The sequence below is a fragment of the Danio rerio genome, chromosome 4 (genome assembly GCF_049306965.1).
Source record: "Danio rerio strain Tuebingen ecotype United States chromosome 4, GRCz12tu, whole genome shotgun sequence".
NCBI classification, from domain to species: domain Eukaryota; kingdom Metazoa; phylum Chordata; class Actinopteri; order Cypriniformes; family Danionidae; genus Danio; species Danio rerio.
In genome coordinates this window covers 74,297,501-74,320,000 of record NC_133179.1, presented here as the reverse complement: position 1 = coordinate 74,320,000, position 22,500 = coordinate 74,297,501, and the positions used below count along the sequence as shown (strand labels likewise).

General features: G+C 38.4%; 2 protein-coding genes across 2 annotated transcripts in view; one reads left to right on the top strand and one right to left on the bottom strand.

Annotated features, from left to right (window-relative positions):
* si:ch73-389k6.1 overlaps positions 1-22,500 on the bottom strand; it is a 778,105-nt gene that overhangs the window by 146,063 nt on the left and 609,542 nt on the right. The gene's annotated exons all lie outside the window — the stretch shown is intronic.
* The window catches only part of LOC108184069 (protein NLRC3-like), a 49,588-nt gene that overhangs the window by 17,715 nt on the left and 9,373 nt on the right, over positions 1-22,500 (top strand). Inside the window, exons 5-6 of the mRNA XM_068220548.2 lie at positions 13,667-13,840; positions 15,699-15,872. Of these exons, the coding sequence (XP_068076649.2) occupies positions 13,667-13,840; positions 15,699-15,872 (348 nt within the window). The remainder of the gene's footprint in view (positions 1-13,666; positions 13,841-15,698; positions 15,873-22,500) is intronic.

Sequence of the window (22,500 nt, the reverse complement as noted above, 5' to 3'; positions counted from 1 at the left end):
TGCTCTTCTATATCAGGTTAACTCGATATTTTCACATCATTCAGCACAAAATCAACTTTAAACAGTAACGAAATCGAAAGTGAAAGCAGAGCTTCCGTCAACAGGAAGAATGCGGATGTATATATTTCAGCAGCGGCGGGTAAGATAGACGCTCCTGGCGGGAAACACTTTTCAAATTGTAGCTTTCTTAAAAGCAGGGTTTGACAATAAAGATAGCCCAGTATGCATATGTGATCTTAGAATCGAGAAGCAGCAGCAGGACTGATGAAAACAACTGTCTTCACGCGAGCAACAGAAAGATCACTCGCGCGCACAGGTCATGTGATGCGAGCGGCTGTTTACAAAGCGTGCGCGCTCCCGTTTTCTTCCGCGAAGCGACCGTGCCTGGAAACTGACCTGGTGCGATCTGCTCTCTTTAAACTCGACTGGACAAAAGGTGATGCTTGTGAATCTGCAGACCTGCTGCTTTCAAGAGCTCCAGATTTCAAATAAATGTATTTTTGTAAGCAGCAGCGGCGCCGGTTACTGCTTTCTCTTTTCGTTCCCCATTCTTTAAACAGATTATTAACAGCTCTAATGTTAACGTGATCCTCTTATCACACGGTATGCTTTTCACCAGCTTTCCTTTGCTGATTGCTATTTTTGATAATATGGTTTAATTGTGTGTATATATATATATATAATAAGATTGCTTTAATAGGAGATTAACTCGCTGTTTGGTTAACTGGTGATCAGGAACCTTTAGCCAGAAAAGTTTTTTTAAACAAAAAGAGCATGTATACAGCTATATTCAGCTTGTTTTGCACATTAATTAAAAATTTGTGGCTAAGAAATACAGCCCCTTTACAGCCCTGGAGTTTCAAGGCTTAGAGCGGCCCACCTCAGTTCACGACTGACTATATTAAACTCAGGTCATTTCCAGTTCAGTTTCTAATGACACGATCACGTCTTTTTCAAGCACACAGCTGCTTTTAAGATTAAAGGGGAGCTGAATCTCCAACACTATTCTTTACAACAGCACAACGTCCTTTCCTGCAATATCTGAATATATATTCTGTGCTGAACTCTTTATAGATATCCAGTCCTTTATAACGGTGCTCACACGAAAAATAAAATATGTACACCTATATAAGTGACCCAAACAGTATTACATGTCTTAGCACTAAAAATGAAAATAAATGACTCGGGTGAGGTTTGAACTCCGGTCAGCGGCGTCATAATGAAACGTGCTGACCGCTGGACCACAATGGCTTCAGCATTTACTCTCCTTTTTAGATTTCTGATCAAGGTATGTCAGATTTATTTCAGTTTTTCTTCTTTGGTTTGTGCTAACTGATCCTGAATCTGTGAACTCTTTTCCACCGATTTAAAGGTTTTAATCATTCCCTGATTTCAATACAGAGTTACTGTAAAGATCTATTAAGATGACTAAGTTATCTGTATTTAATTTAAACATTCCCTTTTATAATGATTTGTGCATAACTATGTATTCCCTAATGCAGTGCTTCTCAAACTGTTTTCATCAAGTAGCACCTCAGAAAAAAATTGTCTCTCCAAGTGCCACCAAAATGAGCAGTATTGAAATACAGTAGCGTAGTAGACCCAATAAAGCAGCTACAACTCTGCACAGTTAAAAACACGTGGCAGATTACCTCAGAAATATAGGCTATATGTCATATACGGCATATTATATCCATCATTTTAGATACATTTTGAAATATGTGTAGCATGTGCATGACATATTTCATTCCTCCGCGCACCACTAAAGGAAGCCTGCCACAGTTTGAGCACCACTGCCCTAATTTTATTTCCCTTTAAACATATAATAAAAAGAACAAATAAATAAATAAGAGCTGCTAAATTTGATTTTACTGATAATAATAAATAATTTCTAACAACCAAGACACGTCAACCCTGTCTTAGTTTCTGAGGAGAAATATTAATATTTTTATTGACATTTATCCTGAATTTTAAGTAATGACCACAAACAAATAGTATTTAACATCAGTATTGTAATAGCGAGTGTAGACAAACAGATATATTGATTAAAATAAGAGTTGAAAACCCCTTCAGAAATAGAGAGATAACACATGTACATTCACATTATGTGCTGCAAACAATAAATAAAAGACAAACTACAACATTTGAACTGAATGTAATGCTGTTTAATGGTTTTCTTGATTTGTCCTCTGGTTAAACATTATTCATTTGTGTGTGCTGTTTCTCTTCACTGTGATCTTCAGTTATTTTGTTCAGTTAGTTCAGCTTTGCCTTTGGTACTGACTAATCTATCGTATAAACAAACTTATTGAATATTATTGAACAGTATTCTATAGAAAATAATAATAATATAGCAGAGAGATCTGTATGAGGTGTACTCATTTATATAGAAATCTCTAATCTTATTTTATAGGTTCAACATTGCTGTAAATATTCATCAGAGACCTCTCAGATTTCATCTTAAATACCTTCTCTAAATCCTCCTTCAACACACTCGTCTTCAGGACACGCCCACAGTCAGGAGAGTCTCATGAATATTCATGTCAGTGTCACTCTGTGGAGCCAGTAATATTTCAGGATACACCTGTAGATCACACAGGTGTGTTTTAGTGAAGTGAAAGAGTGAAAGAGCTCAGATTGTGTTCCTGCTGCACAAGAGCGTCTGTACTTCTGCATGTGAGTTTAACACTTCTACATTACGCTGATTTGTGGAGATGATGAAGGGTTTATATGTGTGAGTGTGATTTAAATGTCTGATCCTGAAGCTCAAATCCTCAAACACAGATTAAACACTGAGTCAAACACGCTCATTTAAACACTGTGTCTAAAAGCTTTATTTTTAATCCCTTTACAGTGTTTGTGCTCTTCTATATCAGACTGACTCAATAGTGTCCAATAATTCAGCATTAAATATAACTCTAAACATTCAGAGTCACCAAATCAAAAGTAAAGTTAAAGCAGACCTTCCAGTTGAACAGGAAGAAAAGCTGCTGAAAACAACAAGCTGACGATCCTTAAACAACACTGCATTTAACCCTTTACTGTCAGAGTAACTCATTAACCAAAGAGCCTCTTTAGTAGAGAGACATTTTAATACTCACTAAATCAACAATTGGCTGAACCTGAACTTCTCTTGATAAACTCTATATAACATGCATTTACCTTAAATCAAATGTGAAACAGCGGAGATGTCAGATCAGGGTTAAACCAACTGCATTCATGTTAAGGACTATATATATATATGTGTGTGTGTGTGTGTATGATTGTTTCCTGAAAGCTCTGCTAATGTCTGCATTGGTGTTTTAGCTGCAGTATGGCAGAGGAGCGAGTAAAGGACTCTCTCTCAGAGAAACACAGGTATTGACTCTGTTTTTACACCATTATTTCAACATGACGACAGACAGATCTTCAGTCAACTATTAGTCTGTGCTGAATTAAACTGAACAAACTCATATTTGTCTGATAAACTCTTGTAAAGGAGACTGAAGTTTGTCCTGCAGTTTATTCCTCTGCTGTGTTTGTGTGTTCAGTGTGAGATCAGGATCATGTGTGTCCAGCTCTGTGTCTCTGAAGAGTGACCGGTCTAAAGGTGGTTTACCTCCAGAACTCAGAGGGAAAACACCATCATCAGTCAAAAGGTATTTAGTGATTTACATTATTGATCACACTTGGACTGTATTGAACATGTTATTGTGAACCAACAATCCAGAAAATAGAGTCATTAGTAAATGAATCAGTTGTTTGGATGAATCAAATGACTCAATGACTTTTGGTGAATTTAGACATTTACAGACACCTAGTGATGGTTTTAGTTTCTTATTCAGAACATCTTTTAGACAGGCAAGTGGACAAAACAAGCAATCAATCATAATCAAGGGTAATCCACAAAGAGTAATCCAATATCCAGACAGCTCACAATAAACACAGAAGATTAAAACACACACCAGCGAAACACGCTCTGAGTGTACATGAACGAGTAACACACCGCTAATCCACAAGAGTACTCCAGTAAACAGAGCTGATGGCTGATTTTGGAGCGCTGCTTCATGAAGCTTCAATACCTTTACATTTATTTTGTTGTAAATCAGTGGATCAGAGCATTTGACAGATCTATTGACAGCTCAGTTTAGCCGGTTCTGGAAAATGTTTGGTCGTCCCACACATCTTCTAATAAAGGATTATGGGGCCACTGTGCTCTGAGGAACCTTCAGTGCAGCAGAAATGTTTCTGTAACCTTGGCCAGATCTGTGTCTTGCCACAATTCAGTCTCTGAGCTGTTCAGGCAGTTCCTCTGACCTCATGATTGTCGTTGGCTCTGAGATGCATTGTGAGCTGTAAGCTCTTATATAGACAGGTGTGTGGCTTTAATCAAGTCCAATCAGTGTAATCAAACACAGCTGGACTCAACTGACGGTGAAGAACCATCTCAAGGAGGATCAGAAGAAATGGACAGCAGCTGAGCTCACAGCAAAGCGTCTGAACCATGTGATATTTCAGCTTTTCTTTATTAATAAATCTGCAAAAATGTCTACAGTTCAGTGTTGTTCTGTCAGTATGGGCTGCTGTGTGGACATTAATGAGGAAACAATGAACTTAAATGATTTTAGCAAATGGCTGCAACAGAACAAAGAGTGGCTCTGAATACTCTCTGTACGCACTGTAAGTCTAATCTGTTTAACAGACCTGATCAGCCTGACCTTGAGCTAAGAGTTACTTTGTGTTAGTTTGGTGCCGGGTGAAATGTTTTTTTTTTTTTTCAATAATTGTCTCATCTGTCAGTCTTAATACAAGGTGTACTAAGGAGACTGAAGTTTGTCCTGCAGTTTATTCCTCTGGTGTGTTTGTGTGTTCAGTGTGAGATCAGGATCACGTGTGTCCAGCTCTGTGTCTCTCAAGAGTGACTGCTCTAAAGGTGGTCATCCTCCAGACCTCAGAGAGAAAACACCATCATCTGCCAGAAGGTATTTTGTGTTTTACATTATTGATCACACATGGATTGTTTCAGGCATATTATTGTGAACCAACAATCCAGTAAAGAGAATCACTTCTGAATGAATCAGTAGTGTGAATGACTCAAATGACTCAATGACTTTGTCTCATTTACAGACACCTAGTGGCAGATTTAGTTTCTTATTCAGACAATCTCCAGTGGATCTTCCAGGTAGGAAAAACTACTTTTGATTCATATTTTAATTGTAAATATAACACAGAAAATGTTTACTGGAAAAGATCCTGCTTCAGCAACACATTTCATTTGTAACTGTTATTTTTCATGTAATTAAAGATGTTAAGAATTAAAAAGTATTTGTTAAGTGAGGAATAATTGACTGCAGTTCATTGAATTATTCGCGAATAGTTCACACACATTACACATTTAGTGTGCATTATTTTCTAATAATTCAACAGACCACAGTCAATTATTCTGCAGTTTTTAATAGATGTCTAAACAATGATAGCCAGACCAAAAAAAAGGGTCAATTTAAGCTGATACACCTAAAAATCTACTAAACATCTAACTATAGTCCAGAACTAGACTAGTCCTCAAACACACAGATCAGACAGATTCACACTGCTGCATATCTGATGACTAGTCTAGTTTTGGGCTGTTGGTAAACATCTATTAGACTTCTTTTAAATATAAATGTAATAATTGAGATATGTTTGCTGGGATGCTGATGTTCCCACAGCTAAAGCCGCCATGTTGTGTTCCAGACATTTGTCAGGTTTTTGTCCTCAAACTTCTCCTGTGTGTGAAACTAGTTTCTCACAAATCCAAAGCTTTCTGTGTGTTTTGATGTGATGTTTGACTGTGAAGTTACTGGAATCATTCAGTGTAGACATATGGAACTGTCATGTGCTCAAAACCTGCCAAATCTGCTTTAGCTGTGTGTTTATCTGAAAATAACAACACCTTACAAAGTTTATCAGCCAATCAGAATCAAGCGTTCAACAGACTCATATTATAATGTCTTTTTGTCTTTATTGAGTAGTTTGTGGACGTACAACTGTATGTTAATGAATGTTTTATTTAAATATTGATCTTCTCTTTTCTTCAATCATAGAATCTTGAGAGCAAAATGATCAGATTTCTGAAGAATCAACTGGAAAACTTTAAGAAAATCTTACAAGAAGAAAACAGACAAGAGTTTGTAAAGGACTATATTGAGAACAGAAGCATTATCACAGAAGCAGCTCTTGATCTCACACTCTTCTTCCTGAGAGAGATGAAGCAAGATCAAGCTGCTGATACTCTCCAGGGTAAGAGACTCATGGCCATCTGTCAGACTGACACTTACTAATATAGCTGGAAAAGTAAAGACTAAATCTCTCTGTTTCTTTGCTCCTGTGTTTAGGCGAGCTGTCCTTCATTAATCAGCTTAAATGTAGCCTGAAGAGGAAATATCAAAGTGTGTTTGAAGGAATTGCTCAGCAAGGAGACTCCACACTACTGAATAACATCTACACAGATCTCTACATCACTCAGGGTGCGAGTGAACAGGTCAACACTGAACATGAGATCAGACAGATTGAAGCTGCTTCCAGACGTCATCAGTCACTAGAGATACAGGTTGAATGCAAACATTTGTTTGAAGCAGCTGAACAAGACGAGCAGATCAGAACAGTCCTGACAAAAGGAGTTGCTGGCATCGGGAAATCAGTCTCTGTGCAAAAGTTTGTTCTGGATTGGGCTGAAGGGAAAGAAAATCAAGACATCAGCTTCATATTTCCTCTTCCATTCAGAGAGATGAACTTAAAGGAGAAAGAAAGACAAAGTTTAAAAGACCTCATAACTCAGTTTTTCCCAGAGACTAAAGGACTGAACCTTACAAGAAGCACACGATTCAAAGTCCTGTTCATCCTAGATGGATTGGATGAATGTCGTCTTCCTCTGAACTTTGCTGGTAATGAGACGTGTCGTGATGTATCTTCAGCAGTCTCTCTGGATGTTCTCCTGACGAACCTCATCAAGGGAAATCTGCTTCCTTCTGCTCTCATCTGGATCACCAGCAGACCAGCAGCTGCCAGTAAGATTCCTGCTGACTGTATCGACCGGCTGACAGAGATACGAGGATTCAATGATGCCCAAAAGGAGGAGTACTTCAGAAAGAGACTCACAGATCAGAATCAGGCCAGAGAAATCATTGATCACATTAAACAGTCAAAGAGTCTCTTTATTATGTGCCACATCCCAGTCTTCTGCTGGATTTCAGCCACTGTTCTCCAGAACATACTGAAACTGAAACACAGGGCTCATGCTGAAACACTGCAGGAATCTCCCAAGACTCTGACACAGATGTACACACACTTTCTCCGCTTTCAGATCCAGCAGAGCAGAAGAAAGTATGATGGAGAAAACACAGCAGATGTCTCCTGGGATCCAAACCTCATCCTTTCACTGGGGAAACTGGCCTTCCAGCAGCTGGAAAGAAACAATGTGATCTTCTATGAGAGCGATCTGAAAGACTGTGGCATTGACGTCTATAAGGCATCGGTGTACTCAGGCATGTGTACCCAGATCTTTAAGGAGGAGACAGGAATCATTCTTGGTACCATGTACTGCTTTCTTCACTTGAGCATTCAGGAGTTCATTGCAGCCCTTTATCAACATCTGATTCTAGACAGAGACAAGAAGCATGGATTGTTTTTACAGGTAAGCAAAAATAAAGGCGTGACCGATTTCCTGAAGACTGCAGTGGACAAGGCTCTGGAAAGTGAGAATGGACATCTGGACCTTTACCTTCGCTTCCTTCTCGGTCTGTCACTCCAGTCCAATCGACAACTCTTACGAGGCCTGTTGACACAGCAGGATGACAGAGACCAGAGCAAAGAGGAAATAATTGCCTACATCAAGCAGAAACTTGAAGGGAATCTGTCTCCAGAGAGATCCATCAATCTGTTCTACTGTCTGAATGAACTGAACGACCAAACTCTGCTGAAAGAGATTCAGTCTCTCCTCAGTAGTGGAAGTCTGTCATCTGCTCGCCTTTCACCTGCCCAGTGGTCTGCTCTGGTCTTTGTGTTGTTGACGTCAGAGGAGGAGCTGGAGGAGTTTGAGCTTCAGAAATTCCAGAGATCAGACGAGTGTCTCATCAGACTATCAGCAGTCATCAAAACCTCCAAAAGAGCTCTGTGAGTCAAAGTGCTTCTTTCTTTCATCTGTAGAAGTCCATCTGTTAGCCCAATGAGGAAACTAACAGCGTGGTCAAAGGTTATATGCATGTAAGCCTTTTCTAGCGCTTCTGAAAATAATTTTGTTATTTATTAGAATTTATTTATAGTTGTTTTTAGCTCTAAATTTAATCTGACTCCAATTTTAAGTAACCATCAAATTTAGACTATTTCTAAATGTAAGAACGGATCACATTCATCATTTATGACTCAATGTAGAGTTTTGATCTATATCTGTTCCCATACTCTTCAGTTATACATTCATTAAATGTTTGGGAGAAATACCTCCTAAGTAACAGCGCGATGCCAGTAAACTCCATTGTCTAATAGTGGAAATTGCACACAAGTCAGCTATAAAATGATACAGCACCTTAAAAGTCATGTTTGGTGAGAGTGGAATGATCACACTGATGTTTCCTCCATTCTGTCTGTTTTGACTCATTTCTATACTGATAATTTTCAGGTAACAATGACACAGACACACACTCATAGACATACACACTCATACACTATGGTCAGATGTGTTTGCTCAGTTCACCTATACCATATGTCTTTGCACTATGGGGGAAACTAGAGCTGGGACTCAAACTAGTGACCTTCTTGTTCTTCGGTGAAAGTGTTAAACACTAAACCACTGTGCTGCCCACTTCTTTATCATATCTTCTTCTAATATATTATATCTTCTAAAGTTGTAATGTTAAATATAATCCATACTCAAAGAAACTGACAGAGTTGAAGACTGGGGTGTTCCAGAAAGCTGGGTTAACTTACCATCTGCTAAACCCTGAACTCTCGTTTGATTTACCCAAAACCTGCTTACTACGAGTATGTTGGTTCCAAAACAGGTGCTAAGAGTTAGTTAAATCAACCTCCTTAAGATAACCGCAGGTTAATGCTCGAGCACGGCACATACCTGAAGTCACTTTCAGTAGATCGCCGAATTCAGGAGTCATCATAGAAAATCATAGTGAGAAAAAAAGGTTTTAATCACAGATTACACATCTCAATCCACGAAAGAAAGAAATATAAGAAAAGAAATAGATGAGAACAGAAAAAAACAAATAATAAGAGAATTTGTTAGTTCATTAAATTACACATGCCGCCCTCCTGTTTATTGTAATAAAGAAATTAACTTCTCTTTAACATCCTTTTTGAGTATGTTGTGTAACAATTCATGCATTTAATTTTCCTGCCATTAATTTCCTAACGCCACAATGCACGTGTATTAATTAGTTTTTAAGGCTTATCGAAATTGTAATCCTTCTGGGACTCTAACTCTGTCCAAAGTCATAATTAAACACAGAAACATTCTCTGAAAAGGTCATATTTGATTACTGGAGCTGTATTAAACACTCTAGAACAGTGGTTCTCAAACTATGGTACGTGTACCACTAGTGGTACGCAGGCTTCCTTCTAGTGGTACGTGGAGGAATAAAATGTCATGTACATGCTACACACATTTCAAAATTTATTAGTAATGATGTATATAATATGCCATGTATGACATATAGCCTATATTTCTGAGGTAATCTGCCAGGTTTTTTAACTGTGCAGAGTTGTAGCTGCTTTACCGGGCCTACTACGCTACTGTATTTCAATACTACTCATTATGGTGGTACTTGGGGAGAAAATATATTCTGAGGTGGTACTTGATGAAAAAAGTTTGAGAACCATTGATCTAGAATATTCTTTCTGTCATGCGGCTCATAGAAAAAGGCCTGTTTAACTGCTGTGGGCCACCAGTTAGAGGAGCTGCTCTGTCCTTCAGTGGTTATGATGTTTGACTTAACCCACACAATCTGTCACTGTTGTAAGTGATTGTTGTCTGGTAGCTTTAGCTTCTTGTTATGCTTTTTGTTTTGCATGCAGACAAAGTTATTTCTGCCTCAACGAACAAGCAGTGTAAGAATTTGTCTGCACTTTTCCATGCTTGAATTTCACTATTGCATCACAAAACAATCTTTTATATATAATTAAAAATGTATTCATTTATTAAATAGTATAACTTCTATTATATTATATTATATATTCTAAAGTACCTGAATAAGATCCATCTTCAAATACGAATGAAGTCACATAAGCATCACGATAAGGTGAGAAATGTATATGAAAAATATGTTACACGTTGAAAGGTGCGTGTAGGTACAGTTGTCTAAAATTCCCTGACAGGAATACAACGAGCTGCACTGAATGTTTTCTATGGTAAGCGCAGACCCGCGGTTTGTCACGTTTGATTTCAAAAGGTTTATTAAATACGTTAACCATTCTTTTGAATATCGACAACGTTCATTCAATTATACGTTTGGTTGTGAAAAGAACTATGCACTTATAACCCTCTCACAACTAAAAGCTGTATATTTGTGCTTCTGCGTCCATAAATATTCTCATCAAAAGAGCCGCAATGCTTAGTAAACTCTCTGAAACAGACAAACTCTGGAACACTGCTTCGGAGCAGGTTATCTTCAGAGAGTAAGTTGCTATGGCTACCTAACATACCCCAGAAGTTACCTCCGATTTTGGAACCAAAGCTGAGGTTATCTACAAACTTACTCTCAAACTTACCCGGGTATGTCACATAACCTGCTTTCTGGAATACCCCCCAGAACAGACCAAAATCCAAAGGTAAACTAAACACAACATAACAGGGCTTATAAGGACAGAACCAATTAGACAACAATGAACAGCTGAAAACAAGGAGTGATCCTGTGAGCAGGCATACAGGAAATGAAAACAAAACACAAGACAAGAGCTAGTGCCCTCAAGAGTCTACATAAGGGCACTGCAGCAGATGTGACAAACACACTCACTAGCACAGACACACACTCATACACATACACACTCATACACTGTGGTCAGTTTTGTTTACTCAGTTCACCTATACCATATGTCTTCACACTGTGGGGGAAACTGGAGCTGGGACTCAAAGCAGCGACCTTCTTGTTGTTAGGCGAAAGTGCTAACCACTGAACCACTGTGCAACCCTCTTCTTCATTAAATCTTCCTCTAATCGTGCAGGCAAAGCCAATGTTAGAGCTGGATTCAGGTGCAGTTCTAATGTTAAATAATCCATACACAAAGAAAACGCCAGAGCTGAAGAGCAGAAAACACAGACAAGAGAGACACACACACACATACAGCAAACTATGATCAACACATAATGACTGAAACAGAGGAGCTTAAACACACTAGTGAGTTAACAAGGGGGTGAAGAGTAACTGGGCAACTAACAGCTGTAACATGGAGAACACAAGAACAACACAATATTACACGGACTGGCCAACCAGGACCGTGACACAGCTCCCTTCTAGGAGAAGACTCCAGATGATCCTCAGAGGAAAACACAAGACAAGAGTGAGTTCAGCAGCTGGAGGTGTTACAGTGGACAAGGGTGATGGCCAGTGCCAGACGGACTCTGCAGATGTTTTTTTTGCCATTTCTGCAGAGAATTTTGGTAAAAATCGGCGGATTTCTGAGGAATTATTTTGGGAGTATCATAACTAAATCCTTAATTAGTGAAATAAAAAGTAATACCTTTTAATGTTTTTTCAATGTTTAAATTGCAAATCTAATCAGATTCACTTTATTTGGTAAACAAAGCAAGTGTCTTATATAATATCTCTACTGAAAGACTGAAAATATGACAGTACACTGCATTGTGCATAAATCAGATGAACATTTTTATATTATTCAATAAAATTACTGTAATTTATTAAAAAAATAAATACATTTAGATTTACACACGTTTACTCAAGTAATAAGCAGAATTAATGATGGGCTAAAAATCTGCAGAATTCTGCGCGCAGATTCCGTGTGGGCCTAGACATGGAGGAGAGGCAGGTTAATGACATGACAGGGTACAGGACAGGTGAGGAGAAACTGACAGGCAGGAGGACAAGGCAAAGCCAGGGACTACTGGACAGTAAACCAGAGCAGATCCTGTGGATCAGGATAAACAGCTGAGCACAGAGATATAATGTGTTCCTAAATTTTGCATTCACGGGTGAGGCAGTCCTCATCACTGGCACTGATCAATATAATCATGTATTTTCTGTATTTCTATGATGTCTATCTCTGTTTGCTTTTATTTGTCTGTTAATATGCAACTTTTAAATGTGCTAAAGGAAATGATTATTATTTACTTTTGTTCATGTGTTTTATTGTCTGTCATCTGTGGACCTTTTTGCGTGATTTTCTCGTCTTTTGATAAAAATATTTCTTGGACTATTCAGACATCTGAAGGAAACCATTTACTGTAGTTGCATAAACCTAAATCCTATTAAAAGCTAAAATCAGCAGATGTGCTCACTAACTAGTGAAGTTAAACCAGTCACTACAGTTAGACGTGCTTCAGACTATTAAACACACCAGATTAACACAGAAATATTGTGTTTGTCCTCTACACAGGCTACAGCGCTGTAATCTCACTGTTGAGTGCTGTGAGAGTTTGTCTTCAGTTCTACAATCCTCAAACTGTGTGCTGAGAGAGCTGGACCTGAGTAACAATGACCTGCAGGATTCAGGAGTGAAGCTTCTCTCTGATGGACTGAAGAGTCAACACTGTAAACTGGAGAAACTGAGGTAAATGATTCTCCACTCTACAACATTAAAAGTGTTTTGATTGAGATGGAAATGTCCAGATATATTTAAGAGCATTAGTGGAGAAACTGCAAAATGCTGCTTCTCAAATGAAAGTTGCTCTTTTTCTTAATCAGTTCAGGAAATCAGTGACACTGAGGTAAAATAAAACATTTCCATCAAATAAATGCCGCCACAAATGACTTTTCCATTGTGAAATGCTGTAAAGTCTGATGAGGTAATGAGCATATGCTGTGATGTATTTTATTTCTGTTTATTTATTGTGAATATTTCATATTTAATGTGAAGTCAAATATGAGAAACCCTGTTTATATCAGATATAATATTGCTCTTTAGTGTCATTTCTGCTGAAATGATCATTGATTGGTGTTCTTTGGTGTTTTTGGGGCGTCTCTAAATGAGCTGTGTTTCTGCAGATGTTCAGCCCATCACTGAGTCTCTTTATTTACTGATGTTCATGTGTGTAAAGTTATATTCAGTCAGTTTTATATTCATTTCAGGAATATTATTGACTAATATGAAGATGTTGATGTGATTTATTTGCAATACAGTTTGTAAAGTCATATTTTCTGTCTGTTAATATTATATGAGAGTCTTGCTTTGTTTAACAAATATGAGGATCTGAATGGATTTGAAATATCAGAAATATAAGAACAGAAATAGCAATAAATAAATCTGTCTGGCCGACTCATTTTGGTCAGAGATCTTCTCTTTATAAAGTTTATCTAATAATGAAATACAAATGTTTAATCTTCCTCCATGTGACCATCAAAGCAACTCTGAATAGTTAAAGGAGTCTTTTCCTTTTCCCTATGAGGAGAAATCACTCATTATAGACACTTCAATAATTACATCACACTCACACACAATAATACAGTGTCTTTTACTGTCCTCTACACAGGCTACAGTGCTGTGAACTCACTGTTGAGTGCTGTGAGAGTTTGTCTTCAGCTCTACAATCCTCAAACTGTGTGCTGAGAGAGCTGGACCTGAGTAACAATGACCTGCAGGATTCAGGAGTGAAGCTTCTCTCTGATGGACTGAAGAGTCAACACTGTAAACTGGACACACTGAGGTAAATGATTCTCCACTCTACAACATTAAAAGTGTTTTGATTGAGATGGAAATGTCCAGATATATTTAAGAGCATTAGTGGAGAAACTGCAAAATGCTGCTTCTCAAATGAAAGTTGCTCTTTTTCTTAATCAGTTCAGGAAATCAGTGTATTTTAATGATTATTTTTATTTAAAGAGCCCATATTATACATGAAATAGGGTCATATCTTGGTTGTAAGGGTCTCCAACAACAGTTTAATATCCATGCAAGGTCAAAAAAACACTTTCGTGGTCTTATAATCTGCATTTATTTTTACCTAATTATCCCAGCGACTCCTGTATGAATCGTCCAGTGATTCATTTGTTCCCAAACCCCTCCTTAGCGCGAAGCTAATCTGCGCTGATTGGACCGATGACAGTCTGTCGCGATTGGTCGACTGCCTTCAGTCAGAGAGTGAAATGCCAAACAGCTAATCAGCAATATAAAAGTAATCACAGTTCATACACGCTCGATAGTGTAGGCGTGGATTTTAGCTGCCAGTGGGTCAATGTAAATACAGACTATGGACTTGAAAATTCAGACGACTGACTATTTTATTGAACAAAAACTCCAAAAACAGTTGAGTAGATCTCCTAGCTTCTCACTCTGCTCTTTTCACAGACACACACACACATATTGCACACACACACACACACGCACTTAACCCTGCTCCGGACTACAACGCACGCGCACACACACACACACACACACACACAAACACACACACCTCCGGACGACAGCGCGCGCACACGCACACACAGACACACACACTACTCTTCGTCCACGGAGGTCCGTTAACAAAGCAGCACGCGTAGCGTTTTTAACGTGACTTTGCACGCGATAAGAGAATATAGCCAGTTAACCTGATACAGTACACGCGGTTACAAGTAACAAATCACAACTAAATACATTTGCAAGCTAGAGTCAACGAGGCAACTTTAATCGCACGTACTTACACTTGAGAAATGGAGGAAGAAACCCATCCTGACGTCCATCAGTAAGTTACTCTTTACTGATCCTTCCTTTAACAAACGCAGATGATGTATTTTTTGTAGCATGTAGTTTCCAGAAGTTTCCAACTGCTTGGTTATAATGCTGATGTTTCATCTTTGGGTAGAGACTCAATATATCCATCTGCAGTGTTACTTCAATCGACCGGCATGTTTGTGTGCGTGTGTTTGTGTGTGTGTGTCTGGGTTTCTGCGTCAGAGGGCGGGGCCGCAGGTTTGAAATCTCCCGGGTTTGCGCGTGCACGTGAATAACTTGGTTTCGTTCGTACGTCATGGCGAAACACCTAATGAATCGGTATCAAGGCGACTCGTTTGAAGCACTATGAGTCGACTCTTTTATAGATGAATCAACCGTTTTAAACACTGTATTCTTACAGATTTAAGCCTTAGCTGGATACTTCACTTCACTTAGAGCTGTGTTACACACTACATGGAGGGGAATTTTCAAAAACCCATAATATGAGCTCTTTAATTACCTCTAAATCTTTATTTATATTTTAATGATTATATTTATAGTTTATCTGTGAATTGGTTTATTGGAGCAGGTTTGACAGGCTCTGATCATTTGCATTTTGCAGGTTCATAAATATATAAAGTCTCGTGGTCCTCTTTTCTGAACTCAAATTTAGCAGTTTTCTCACATTTCAAAATATCCAAGAATATATTAGATGACATTTAATATTCAGTTTTATTAAATAACAATAGTCAATAATTCTAACTGACACAAATTCAATAGTTTTGTCATATTATTAACCTCATAGTTTGTTTTTACATCAGATGAATGACTGAAATCACACTGTTAATGTAATCTGTGTTCTTCTTTCTCAGATTGGTCACGTGTAATCTCACTGTTCAGTGCTGTGAGAGTTTGTCTTCAGCTCTACAATCCTCAAACTGTGTGCTGAGAGAGCTGGACCTGAGTAACAATGACCTGCAGGATTCAGGAGTGAAGCTTCTCTCTGATGGACTGAAGAGTCAACACTGTAAACTGGACACACTGAGGTAAATGATTCTCCACTCTACAGATACAGTTTCATATTGGGTTACCTGATGTGGATCCCCATTCAGTGGATTGACAGAAGAAGAAACAAAACATTTACAGGGTTGTGGTTTTAATCATAGCTTTAATAATGTATGTTTATCTATAAATATATTTAAAAGCATCACTAAGTCTATTATGAAATGTTGCACTTTCAGAGCTTCTCTTTTTCCAATATACCCAAATGTGACTTAAAGTTAAAGGAATCAGTTTATTTTAATGATCTTTATAATGAATTACCTCTGAATTATTTATTCATATTTTATATTTTTATATTTATATCTGTTGTGTCCTGGTGAAGTTTAGACATGCTCTGCTGTTTGTTCAGTTTGCAGTTTCTTCTAAACATATAAAAGTCTCACGACACTCTTAATATTATCTAAACCAGTGGTCCACAACCTTTTTCTAACTGCGGACCGGTCAACGTGAATCCACTGTGTACTCATATGGAACTTTATTAGCACATTGCTCCATCATTACAATGCTATTATAACATTAGGAAGTAATAACTTTATTAACACATTGCTCCAACAATAAAACATATTATAACATCAGTGACGCTAAATCAATGGGAGCCCTGAGCTTGTTTCTTTGCAACGAGATGGTCCATAGAAGGAAGATTGCTGGAAAGAGCGCGTGCACGTCTAGAACGTGCTGACGTGAGACGTCTGCTTTAGCCAATCAGAACAGTCAGACGCATTCACGTCCGCACGGTTTATGAGAATAAAAGCCTTTGAATATTTTTCCAGACACATTTAGCTGCTAGAAATTAGTGACATAACGTTTATATGTTCCCTTTAATGCCAACCGTATAAATAATTATTGATAAGATGCTTATGATAAGCCGTTGTTTGTTTACCTTCAAGCTTTGCATGTGCCTGTGAAACAGCCGGTGGGCGCAGCACACACACATACAGTATCATGTACATCTCGACATGCGAAAGTGTTTCTCAAACTCCTTTAACAGTGAAGACTGGTGATCGTGCAGCAGCTTGGTGAGTGAGGGCGCAGGCTCAGTCTCACACAAAATCCACGCTAATGTTTGAAACACGTCCGATATGCCTCTGTTCACGCGCCGTCCCCACAAATCCAGTTTAAATGCAGCTTCTTTATCTGCCAACTTAAAGATAATTCATTCTTGTTCAGCCCGGTACTGATTGATCCACGCACCAGCACCCGCCTGGGGGTTGAAGACCACTGATCTAAACCACTACAATAATATGAAGACACACTATAAGCCTGTATTCAGCAGTTTACTGTAAGAGACCTGGTGAACTGATGTATTTACTACACATGCATCTGAAAATAACCCTGATTACTCATTCACATGAAGCAATATATTGACTGAAGATCTTCTGTCAGAGAGGCTGTGTGTGAAGGAGAGTCAGCGCTCATGATTATTGATCAGGTGTTTCTCAGCTGACAGAATAAAAGTCCCCTAATGCTCCATCAGTGTGAATGTGACTGTCAGGCTGGTGAAAGAGACATTAAGAGAGCGGGTTTGTGTTTGTTTTAGTTTATTCACATCATCGTCCACAATATAATATACAAATGAAGATCAGGTCATGTTCTGTTGCTCTTTATACAGTAAAGTTTGATCTACAAGCTGAAGTTTGTGACTGTCAGGGCTGTAGTACTCGAGTCCAGACTCAAGACGTTTCTTTCTATAGTCTAGGACTCTCTAATATTCAGATATGAACTTGGTCCAGCAATAGTCATTGGTTGAGTGTGTTTGTCTGGAAAACAGGAAACATCACTGTTACAGTTTTTTAGGATTGCTTACACACTAAAATTAAAAGTAGTACACTATTAGCAAAACCTTACACACAAGTATCAAAACATCAGCCCATATTTGCACAACTATAAGCAAGTTGTCAGCCTCACACTTGTTGCAAAACTCTACACACAGTGATTTGCAAAACACTAAACACACTTAGCATACATTACACACTAAAACCTATCATGAAGTCACTTCCTTGCAATACCAAAGCACTGACTGTCAAATTACTGCACCGTCCAACCAACTTGTTCAACACAGTCGTCAGGTGTGCAAACACTTGTTTGATTAATTGTAGACACACAAATCAGGTGTTTAAGCACTATAAAATGCCAGTTTCAATGATAACCATCAGGTCTCAATATCAACACATACACCATAAAAAAAAAAACATATTCAAATGAAGCAAATTTATGGAGTGCCTTTAGAACACAATTTCGAAAGGGTGAAACGATTGTGGCATGATTATGCAGAGGTATATATTCACTTTAGCAGTGTGGTCTTGCATACTGTCTCGTAATCTTTTACTGTACTGTAATACTAGATCTACACTGAACTACACAATTTTGCCTGACACTGTTCTTCAGGTAGTTTTACGAATAGATGGAGAGGAGATCTAGCATGAGTTCGCTTACGTAGATGATGGTGTGTTTAACCTGATGTGAACACAGAGTAGAAGAAACATCATTGGCCACAGGGCTATAGTCAATGTCCCAGGGCAACGTGGGGGAAATAAACAGTAACACTCTGTGCAGCCATTACAAAGAATGGGGTCCTCCACTGCCATGCCCATATGGGCCCTCACAACACAGCACATATACTTACATTCTTGGACCAATTGCAAAACATAACAGCAGCAAATAAAATTGATCATACGCAATAAATTGTTGTCTGGAACAATGTGTCTGTCCACCGTTCTGCTCTGGTTCAGAACTGGTTTTAGCAACATCCACATTTTACCGTCCTATATCTTCCACTATACTCTCCATTCCTCATCCTTATTAAAGAGTTTTTCTCAGCATGGTAGTGGAAAGTATATGATCTTCATCTCCAAGCTGGGGTACCCCTCATCCAAGCCACAGAGGAGGCCTGAAGATTCTACATTCAAGACACTTCTTTCCAAGGTGTCTTGCTAAGGACAACATTGCAATCGATAATTCTCATGCCAGATCTATCTTACAGTTCAATACGTAAAGTGACATGTTACAGTACTTTGAATCTTCATGCCAACATGTTGGACATGTTGAGGAATAAATGAGTTTCTTCAAGGTGCAACATTGTTCTTGAGTAGTGTTTGGTGAGTTTACTTTATATTTGTACTTTGTTGATGGTAGCCTACTCTAATCATAGGGAAGCAGAAGTGCTAAAAGTGTTTTAGATTTATCACAGCAGTGTTTAACTCCTGCAAACAGTGTATAGTAAATGTGAAAATGTGTGTTTCTTATGGTAAAAAAGTGTGGTTTTTAAACAGAAGTCTATAGTTTTTATAAGAGTGTTTAATTATGCAAAGGATCTGTAGTGTTTTGCTAATTGGGTGTGTGGTTGTGCTAATTGTGTGTACTGTTCTGAAAACACGGGCCCTGTTTTGAAAATTGTGCTTAAGCAATCCAAAAAAACTGTAAATCCACTGTGAGTCTAGAATGGGCACTGACACTCTCGTGTGATTCGCTTCCCTGATGAAAAATCCAGTTTCAACCAGCCTAGGCTGTTAGGCTGTTTTTAGCTGTTTGACCAGGCTGGTTTTAGAGGGGTTCGGGCCATTCCCAGGCTGGTTTAAGCTGGACATAGCTGGTTTTGGCTGGGCTCACAGCCTGGCTAGGCTGGTTAAGCTAGCTTTAGCTGGATTCAGCTGGTCATTTTCCTGCCTGACCAGCTAAGACTAGGCTGTAAATGGCTGGAAACCAGCCTGAAAATGGCCAAAACCCCTCTAAAACCAGCCAACCAGCCTAGGCTGGTTCAAGCTGGATTTTTCAGTAGGGTTGTCTGTCCATATGAGTGCTCTGGTCACTCAGACACATGTGGGACACCGCTCTGTTTCTTAAGACTCCTGGCGGCTAAAGCTAAACTAATAGAGGTAATGTTTAGCTGAGGGCTAGCTAACGTTAACTGCTAGCATGTTCCATCCTAAACATAAGAGTTAGCATTCGCACTGGTTAGAAAGCAGTGAAGGTGATATAATATAATGTATGTCTGATATCTGCACATTTAGGGAGCATTTTTAAAGTCTGGACACCTGATTAGGGCTGGGCGATGTGGATTTGAGTAGATCAGGTTCGATTAGATTAGATAATCCACATTATTGAGGGAAGATAATCTAGTGAAGTGATCAAGTAAATGTCGGCCCAGTCTGTAAGTGTAGATGGTCTAGTAATAACACGACACTTCCCTTTAGATTGTAGATGAATGCATATGCTAAAGCTTTATTTCATGTGTCAGTCGCTCCATCTCACCCACAGGAACAGGCTGACAGACATCTAGAACACACAAATTAAGCAAACAAAGCTCCAGACATGTGAAGGAGAGATTGGGCCTTTTGCTCATGAGTATAATCTGAGGTTTAGACCCCCTCACACGCTTTGGAGAGGAATGTGTGAGTGAAAGAGAAAGCGGATGGCCAATCATGAGCTGCGGCCTCAACACATTACACACATATTAGTCTGAGCACTGGCTAGACAGTATCTATAGGCTGTATCATATTTGCTTGTCCACAGTTTTACTAGTTAATAAATGCGTCTTGATGATGCTGTGATGTAGGGCTGGACGAGAGTGTGAAGCTGCATTGAGTTTGTGCTGGCCATCCTATAAGATAAGCAGGGGTCCGTTCTTCGTACGTGGATTACTCAGTTAGCTGGATTTGGATGTTGACGATTTGACACGATCCAGGATCGTTTCGTTCTTCAAAGCTGATCCGAGAGTTGTTGTCATAGCAACAGTTCTGCTAGCTTAAACCTGATCGGGAGCAGGTTCAATTCATATAAACAGGATTAGATCGGCTCAGTTCAAGCAAAGATAATTCAGAAAGTATGTTCCCAATTCTGATATTTTCTTACAGTTGTAGTTATATACACTTGGGAAAAGAGTAAATATTTTTTAAACTATATATATATATATATATTATAGTTATAGTTATATAAGTTATAGTTATTAATAAAATAAATAAAGTTATACATATTAATAAAACTTATGCAATCTGCACTCTCGAAATGAAAGTACAAAGACTGCCACCTGGTGGTGCACAGAGAAAACGTATTGATTTGAACTTTTTAGATCGCTTTAGTACAAATTGTGTACAATAGAAATGCACAAAATGTGACTTTTTAAAGCAATAATACATTTATGCAGTCATGAACATGTTTTGATAGTTATTATGCCGGTGATTTGATGCTTCACAAAGTTGCAGACGCCTTTACCAATATGAAAATGCTTTTGTAAACAACCTGTTATTCTTTACACCGATTAAAAAACGGCTACTATAATAAAGAAAATCTTTTCTAAATGTAGAACTAAATACATTGATTTGCATTGAAATATATGATGAATACTCTTGACACATGAAAATGTAGCTGCGCAGCTCACAACAAATGTGGAAGGTTATTGCGTGTCATTTTTAACAAGCCGTTTACTGCTAATTTGATGTAATTTTGCTCACATGGATAATTGAATATTAATCAGATGATGTCATTACGCAGCTGTGCCGTCAGCCAATCGTTGCATTGCTGATCATGATTTCGAGGATCGATAGATCTGTCCTTCACAACACACACAGCGATCTCAGATCAGTTCATCCAGACATTAGGCTCGTTTGACTTGACCAAAATCTGCGCAGAATGGATCACCGGTGATCACCGCAAGATGCATGCCGGTTAGAAATGTGTCCGCCTTGCCTTCGCCTCGCTCTGATGTCACGCTGACGTGCGCCAAAAAACTCTCGCGATCGCGAGGCAGGTACCTCGGACAGAGCAGTCGGCCGCAGTTGCTCTCAAAAGACTGCGCTCACTAAAAGCATGATGGGAAACGACTGGCTGACGACACAGCTTAATGCTGATTGGATGAGACTGACACATTACACTTTATTATCTTGTTTAACTAAGGTTTATACCTGGATTTGTTGAATACCTTTTTTGTATTTTCGTTGATAATTAAAAAAAAGTCATAAAGAGCATTACATATGGTTATTTATTTATATTTACACGCAAACAAAAACAAAACACATCTTTGTAAAACATAACGTGACCTATCCAATATAACTAAATGTTACTAATAAATCATTAGGATGTGTGTGTGCTGTATTCTATTTCTCTCTCAGTCTTAAGTCCTGTTTGTTGTCATTTTCACTTTATGTATGTTTGTGTGAATTTTGTATTGTAATTTTTATGCAGCGTTATTGCATTAAAGTCAATCCAATATATACATATATTCAGAAATACAAAGATAATCAGACTGTTTTGTCATTATGCCTCATCTTTGTGTGGTTTCATATGAGAAGTGAAAAGGGTGTAGTAAACAAGACACACACACACACACACACACACACACACACACACACACACACATATGTATATGTATGTGGAGTCAAAAGTCATGTTTAATAGACCAAGAACTTTCCACAGTTTTTCCTACAGTCTAATAGTTTTTATTCTGGAGAAAGTCTTGGGTTGTTTATTTTAGTCTGGCTGGAGTAATATCAGTTTATATAGACCTAATAAGCATGTCAATATAATTAACCCCCTAAGAATTTATTTGTCAAACAAACATTTGTCATGACTTGTCACTCAAAAGCATCTTGCTATGGCTACTTCATTTTTAATGTAGCC